This window comes from Medicago sativa, chromosome 7 (assembly GCF_051527215.1).
Source record: "Medicago sativa cultivar Bolivia chromosome 7, Bolivia_mono, whole genome shotgun sequence".
NCBI classification, from domain to species: Eukaryota; Viridiplantae; Streptophyta; class Magnoliopsida; order Fabales; family Fabaceae; genus Medicago; species Medicago sativa.
Window position 1 is genome coordinate 51,877,080 of NC_140755.1, and position 8,345 is coordinate 51,885,424.

Here is an 8,345-nt window from a genome sequence, read left to right on the forward strand (position 1 = left end):
GGTACTGCACAAATGGATATCAAATACAACGTCTTTTTATTTTTGTGGGGGTACTTTTCAAATTTATTTTGAGGCAAAAATACCGTCTAATTTGTAAAAAAAAACGATTTGTTTATAGGATTCTTTAATGAGTAGGGGTGGGGAAAAAACAAAAAACTGAACCGAATTAATATTGAATCGAACCGATATATAAAAGTTCTGAACCGATCCATACTTAGAGGAGCAGTGCCGTTCCTAGAGTTTTTCAGGCCTTAGACATAATATGAGAAAAGGGCTCCTTACCTAATATGTCATTAAAAAAAACTATTAGACAACATCTTGAAAATAAATCAAATACTCCATGCACACCAAAATAAAATAAAATATCGGAGAAGTAGAGAACAATAGGACCTACGATGTAAATTGAAATTTTAACTCCTGAAAAATAGAGACTGGAATTTAGCACGTAAGAAATTTTAACTATATTGATTGAAATTTTTGCAATCCTTTCAATCGATTCAAGAAAGTTAAGATTACTGTATTGATATAATTTAATTTTTTGGAACCGATAAAAGATAAGGTTAAGATTAATTTCTCTAGTAAACTCATTTTTAACTAAAATATAATTTATTTTGTTATAAAATTATCTCAATATCTTAGATTATAATATCACCAATATTGTTTTCCTCAAAAAGAAATATCACCAATATTTTTAATATTAGTGAGGCACATTATTATGACCAAAGAGCCCAAAAAAATATCACCAATTTCTTCGATAATAATTTTTTTGGCACATTATTAAGTACAGCCAAATTTTTTTATAGGGTGGGTGTAAATAGAAATCTTTGTGATAATGGGGTATATATAGAAAATTGCGCAAAACAGGCCAATCACATTAACATACAGCATGTCAATATTTGGGATTCTTTCGGTGAACTTTGCTATATATACCTCATATAAACCGAATACTTTCGCGACTCGGAAGGTATTTTTGTTCTGGCTAAAACTCTTACATATCCTTGTACAGTTTTGGTGGATGTGGATGAAGCTTTAGGGCTGCACGCTGCGTTGCAATGGTTGAGTGATATGCAGTTTGATAACGTGGACTTTGCAACAGACTATAAATTAACAGTTGATGCCTTCCTTTCTACTAGAAACGACTTGTCTGAATTTGGGTGCATTATTTCTTCCTGTTGTTCGTTGTTTCGCAATTTATTTTCTAACTCTAGGGTGGAGTTTGTTAGGCGACAAGCCAACGCGGTGGCTCATACTCTTGCACGAGAGGCCACGTGTTCAGCTAGTCACGCCGTTTATTATGAAATACCCACTTGTATTGAGACTATTATTATTAATGAAATGCTATAAGCACGCTTCCCCAAAAAAACAAGTATTTTTGTTCAATACAAGATTGACCGGGCCAGTTTCTACGTTGTTCATTGAAGTAGATTTAGGAAATGTATACAATTTAGGGTATGGCACTTTATAATTGACAATTTTTGTTACTTTATAAAAAAATATTATTTTAAATTAAATTATTTCGAGGAAAAAACACAAAAGGTCATTAGCATGTATAAATATAGAAGGAAGGAACAATATTTTACGGTAAAAACTGCCCCTTATTTTCTTCCTATCGAAAACCCTAAAACCATCGCTGAAACTGTGCGGCACCATGCGCTCAAACCATCCAATGAAAAGCAAGAAAAAAACTTCTTCCCTAAAATCTTCACCGGAATATCTACCACTGCCGAAACACACTGAAAATCCAACGAAAAGGAGGAAGAGAATTTCAGATTTCTATTTAGCTGACGAGTGTTGGGAATGCGTCTTCAGATTCATCATCAACGACAGATCTTGCTTGAATTCTCTTTCTCTCGTCTCCAAGCAGCTCCTCTCCATCACCAATCGTCTTCTATTTTCTCTCACAGTCAAAGTAGAAACACGTCCTTTCCTCCCTATTCTCTTCAAAAGGTTCACCAACCTCAACACCCTCGACCTCACAAACTTCTATGATAACCGTAACCTCGATGATCTTCTCAGTCAAATCTCAAATTTCCCATTAAAACTCACATCACTCATACTCCCATTCGGATGCCGCTTTCCCGCAGATGGGTTGCAAGCTTTCTTGCAAAATATTACAACTTTGAAATCTCTCACTTGTTGCGCAGCTGTTTTTTGTGACATGGATTTGTCACCCATTGTTGATTGTTTCCCTTTGCTAGAAGAACTCAACCTCTATCACCCTCGGGTGTTCCCTAACAATCAGACTAACTTCGTTAATACTATTCACCGTCTGTTATCCAAGTCTCCATGTATAGAGCATTTGGAACTTCGGAGAACTTCTTTTCTAAATGATCAATATGTTGTTGATTTCTCTTTGTTTCTTGGTAATTTGGTGTCTATTAACCTTAGTTGGTGTGTTGATCTCACAGAAACAACATTCTTTTCACTCGTTAGAAACTGTCCTTCACTTGGTGAGATTAAAATGGAACACACATCTATTGGGAAAGAGACTGTAGGGCATTTTGGTGTATACCCTCAATTAAAGTCTCTCTATTTGGGTTACAATTCACGGTTAAGAGATGAAATAATCGGGTGAAGATCCTCTCCATTTTAAGTTCTCTCCATTTGTTCCATTACCAAAGTTTTGGTGTATAAATGTGCAATTAATGTCTTCAATTCTTGAAATGTGTGCATTTATATCATATATTTACTTCAAAACTATAGTAATTGACATTTCCATTTTATTTAGGAAATGGAGAGGATCTTCACCCGAAATAATCATACTATTTGCTTCCATTTTCCCAAATTTACAGCTACTTGATTTGAAGGATTGCCCAAAAATATCTGAAGGTATTTGTCAGGTTTTAAGGAAATGTTGCAAGCTTAAACATTTAAACTTAGCCTTCTGTTCAAGAGTGAAACTACGTGGAATGAACTTTGAAGTTCCCGAACTGGAGGTGTTGAACTTGTCAAATACAGAGGTTGATAATGAAACACTTTATATGATCTCAAAGAATTGTTGTGGGCTTTTGCAATTATTACTTGAAAATTGTAAGGGAGTCACACAATTGAGAGAGATAAATATGGCGGGATTTCATTTAAGAGATAAAGATGCCATATTTGCTAGTATTCTGAAATTGCAATGCTGAAGTTTGAACACTGTAAGATCATTTTGTTTCAACATTTACTTCTCTAAGAAATTTCCTTTTTAAAATGCATCTTACAAATTTGAATTATAATTGCCCAAGTAATAGTGCAACATGTTTATATAATGTACAATGCAATACAAATAGTTGGCTCCAGCGTTGTTGAAAGGCTACGCCATGGTAGGATGACAGATTTTTTTACAACCATTGCAGTCAATTTATGAAGGAATGCTGATGCCCACCATGGCAGCGCCATAAGTCACAATTCAGCTGTCAAGCTTAATTTAAATTTTGATTTAACTTGAAAGCTAATATGAAGTAAATAAGGCATATAACTTATGAATTGATTAATGATATGTGTTTGAAGTATGATAACTCATGTATGTTTAACTCTATAATATGTGTACCTGTGCGTCTTTTGTATGGCTTTCAGATAAATCATCCTATAGACAATTCAGTGTCCTGCATAACTTGAGATTATAGTCATTAAGATTTGTATTTTGAGGACAAGGCTTATAAAAATATCAGAAACATTTTTGTGTGCGGTAATATGTTTGGGATCGACATAACTTATTTTAGTACTCCCTCCGTCTCTAAATTATAGTAGTTTAAAGTTTGTGCACGGTTATTAAGGAAATGATTAGTTGGGTTGATTTTGATAGTAAAATTAGTGTCATTTACTAAAACACCCTTATTAATTGTAGTTAGTGGAGTAGTTAAGTTAGATGAAATTCAATAAATAAGGGTATATTAATGAAAAAAAAATAAATGTTGCATTGGTATTCTAAAGTGACAATTATTTTGAGAAAAAGAAAAATGGTAAAGTGACAATTATTGTGAGACGGAGGGAGTATCAATTAGTGTGAATTCAATGAATTTCTTTAATTGCTTCTACATATCTGCTCTGTGTTCTATTTTGACTTTGGACAATTGCTTCTCCAATAAAATGTATTAGTTCATGCATGAGTGAATTGTGGACAGTAACTATCAAAGGTTAGTGTAGTGTGATCAAGTTGTAAGGCAGATAATATTTCTATGACAGTGTGAAAACATATGTCCATGATAAGTACCGTTCTTGTTAGCGTTTTTTCTTCTAATAAATTGCCAATATTATTGAAATCTTTGTGAAAAATACTATTTTGCTTTATACGTATGATCTTTTGGATGTGTCATTCCTGCCTCTTTTTAAATGAGATAAGAATCTAATGATGATGTTAATAATCAAAAAGCAAGAATGTTTGTAATCTTTCTTTGAATATTCAAGATATGTATATAATTTTAGTTTCGTTTGTTTTTACCGCTTGGAACTTGGAAGTAATGTTAAAATGACATCCCTGCACACAACTAGTAAGTACCATAATATGGCAATTTGCATGTTCTTTGTTCATCTACATGCTTAAATGTATCTATTTTTGGATTTGCTTGTTTGATACCAAATTTATCGTATAAATTTAAGTTTGTCGTTTATGCTGCAGTTTAAGAAGTTAGCTGGAGAACTCTACAAGGGAGCAAGGAGGCATACACGGTTGGAGTAGATATGCAGAAGAGATTAGAGATTCATCAAAGATATGTAGTAGTGTTTTGTTTGGAATATGAAACTATCAAAGTCAGAATTGTTTAGGTTTTTGACTCTTTCGATTAGGAAAGAAGATATTTTACCTTATAGATTGTGTTTTCTTCTGCTTTGAAATAATTGAAAGGGTTTCAGAAAGAGAGAGAATCAAAGCTCTACTAAATAAGCCTTAGAAATACTTTATACTTGTTGGAACATGTGTGGAAATTGAGTTAAAAAGACTAAACACAAATTCCCATGTTGGGTAGAACTAGTGTTGTGTGAATTGAAAAAAGTGGAAGTCCCACATCGGATGGAACACACACATTAGTAGTGTTTATATAGTGGGGGTGTACCTCTAATTAATGGGGGTACATAAGCACTAGAGAAAAAATATATATTGATATATATTTTATTATTTGGAAATGATAAATTAAATAATTAATTTAATCATTATTAGAAAGTGCTTTCTTAGTCCCCAAGTTTTGCTAAAATATTTTGGTACATAATATAATATATTTTTGTACTAAATTTAATATATTTTAGTACTCAATTAAGATATTTTTGTACTAGATCTAATATGTGAATTACTTAATCGCAAAGTAATATGTTACTTGTTCCCAAAGTTTCTCATATTACTTGTTCCCAAAGTTTCTCACTTATTAGTTGTGAATTTTCTCTATAAATAGAGAGCTCACACAGTGCATTCCACACACAAAAGAGTTTCATTGAGTTGTCGGGAACTCTTTCTCTCTTCTCCCTTTTTTGACTTGTGTTGACGAGTCTTTCATCTCTTCTCCCTCCTTCGACTTGTTTAACAAGTCCTTCTCCTTTTTCTACTCCTTTCTGTCCCTTCGGAATTAAGAGTGTTCTTAAGACCATAGTCCCTTTTCGGTTTAATGTCCCTTAGGAATTAAGAATGGTCTTAAGTTCATAGTCCCTTCGGTAATATATGTCCCTTCGGAATAAAGAGTACTTTTAAGATCATAGTCCCTATTTGGAATAATAATGTCCCGTCGGATTCAAGAATGATCTTAACGGTATATAAATATTATAACAATATTTTTCTATTTGAGGAGAAATGGTGGTAACACCATATTTGAGTGGTCACAGTACCATATTGATAGTTTGGAGAACTTAAGGGTTAGAATGGTGGAAACACCCATATTTGAGTGGTCTTAGAACCATATAGAATGGTAATAATACCATATTAAAGTGGTTTCAGCATTAAAGAGTGGTCTTAGTACCATATTTGAAGGTGTAATTCTCGAACGGTTTTCTACAGTGCAGTAGTTAACCGCACAGTTGTAGCTGGGCTTGTTTTATCCTGGAGGCGGCGTGGTTGATAGTCTACCTTGCACAATTTTGGGTAGTGCCACGAAACGTCTTAAAGAGAGCGACCTGGTCGTGACTCAACCTAGTAACAACTTCGGTAGATAATAGAATTTGGAAATCCAAATACAACAGTTTGGAAATCCAAAAACAACAATACTTGTTCTTGTTGTCGTCAGTGTTGTTTATTCTAATATGGGTGTATGTGAGTTTTGTTAGATCTAATCACTGTATATAAGAAATTTTACTACACTACACTCAAACTCAGTAACAAATAAAACAACAATGAAAGAGTTAAATTCTTCAACAATTTAAAGAAGAAACTAACCAGGCTATGAATGCTATGGAGCCGGAATGATTCTAATATGGGTTTTGTGCATGTTTTATCATGTTTATGCAGCTTTATTATTTGTCCATAATTTCAATAATTGATGATGATGGTGTTATATGTCTGTCACCTTTTTATGACTATTTTGTTATTCCAACTTATATGAATAAACTCAATGAATATCTCATACACCTCTATTTCTATATGTGAATGAATGTTCCTTCGCCAAATTATGAATGTTACCTCAAAGGATTAATTACTCATTCCATGGTTGTCATATTTTTCAATTAATTACTCAACATGTCAAGATGTTAATTAGTGTGATGAAAATGGATAGCAAATTTTTTGACCCTAATGTACAGATACTGCACAAAATGGATATCGAATACAGCGTCTTTTTATTTTTGAAGATTCTCATTCCAATGCATCTTCAACTGTGAATAGATGATTGAAGATTTTAGCTTATAATTTTTATGTCTATTCCCTTCGGAATAAAGAGTACTTTTAAGATCATAGTCCCTATTTGGAATAATAATGTCCCGTCGGATTCAAGAATGATCTTAACGGTATATAAATATTATAACAATATTTTTCTATTTGAGGAGAAATGGTGGTAACACCATATTTGAGTGGTCACAGTACCATATTGATAGTTTGGAGAACTTAAGGGTTAGAATGGTGGAAACACCATATTTGAGTGGTCTTAGAACCATATAGAATGGTAATAATACCATATTAAAGTGGTTTCAGCATTAAAGAGTGGTCTTAGTACCATATTTGAAGGTGTAATTCTCGAACGGTTTTCTACAGTGCAGTAGTTAACCGCACAGTTGTAGCTGGGCTTGTTTTATCCTGGAGGCGGCGTGGTTGATAGTCTACCTTGCACAATTTTGGGTAGTGCCACGAAACGTCTTAAAGAGAGCGACCTGGTCGTGACTCAACCTAGTAACAACTTCGGTAGATAATAGAATTTGGAAATCCAAATACAACAGTTTGGAAATCCAAAAACAACAATTTTAAGACGTTTCGATCTACTATGTCTACCGAAGAAATTACTTATTGAGGTTAAATTGTCCCTAAATATGTTAAGGATAAATCAAGCTTTAGAAATACATCCTTCGATTGAAACAATGAAGTGATTGTTGTTATAACAATAACACTAAGAAATTCACATGTGTGACTCGGAATTTGTTTGAAATTTATTTTCAAAATCAGAATTGCAATGTGAATAAATAACTTTATTGATCAAGGGAATAGACCCAACAAGTGTTGATGCACCGTCCTTAAATTTTTACTTGATTCTTGACAATTGACAAAGACAAATATTTCTCGTAAGTGCTGAAAGCAACGGATCAGAGTTGGATAAAATTTGGTTGTCAAGTATTGAAAAAATTTGTACAGTGTGACCCTTGAACGATAAATTTAAGGATGAGCTTGCCACATAAGAAGGATCTTATGCTTTGCTTCAATAAGCCAACCTCCTGTTCGAGCACTTGGTCTAAGTTTTCTTTGGTAAATTAGACCACACGTATATCTTTATGAATTTGAGCTCGAGTACCATTTTTTGACAGATATGAACTCGATTGCTAAATTATTTTTGGATTTGTTCCTTTAAGAACAAGTTGAGTGACTTGTATACAACATTTTTGTTGGGAAAGACTACTTTATTGTTGGTATATGTTCAAAAATTAAATCATCTTTCTATTAGTTGTGTGATTTTAATATTTGACATGTGAACAAGCGTTTAATTTTAAACTTGAGTAACTTGGACTTAATTCCAACGTTATATGATTAGACAATTTTATTTATTGCAGTCAAGATATATGAACCAAAAGTTCATATAAATCAGAATTTAGAGAATTTGAATCTCTAAACATAATAAATTATGATATGTGTGAAATTGATGGCACATAAATTAATTAGAAATGATAAAATGATATTTTTATCATATTTATTGAGGACTGTGAATTTTGGAAAATAAAATTGATACGCTTGATATGTTCAATTT

General features: G+C 32.9%; 1 protein-coding gene across 1 annotated transcript; it reads left to right on the forward strand.

The window, feature by feature from the left end:
• The first annotated feature begins 1,626 nt into the window (after positions 1-1,626).
• LOC146906605 (F-box/LRR-repeat protein 16-like) lies at positions 1,627-3,128 on the forward strand. The gene is made up of 2 exons (XM_085728895.1): positions 1,627-2,550; positions 2,729-3,128. The coding sequence occupies exons 1-2, from the start codon at positions 1,649-1,651 to the stop codon at positions 3,126-3,128; spliced, it is 1,302 nt and encodes a 433-aa protein (XP_085585021.1). The 5' UTR covers positions 1,627-1,648.
• Positions 3,129-8,345: the final 5,217 nt, after the last annotated feature.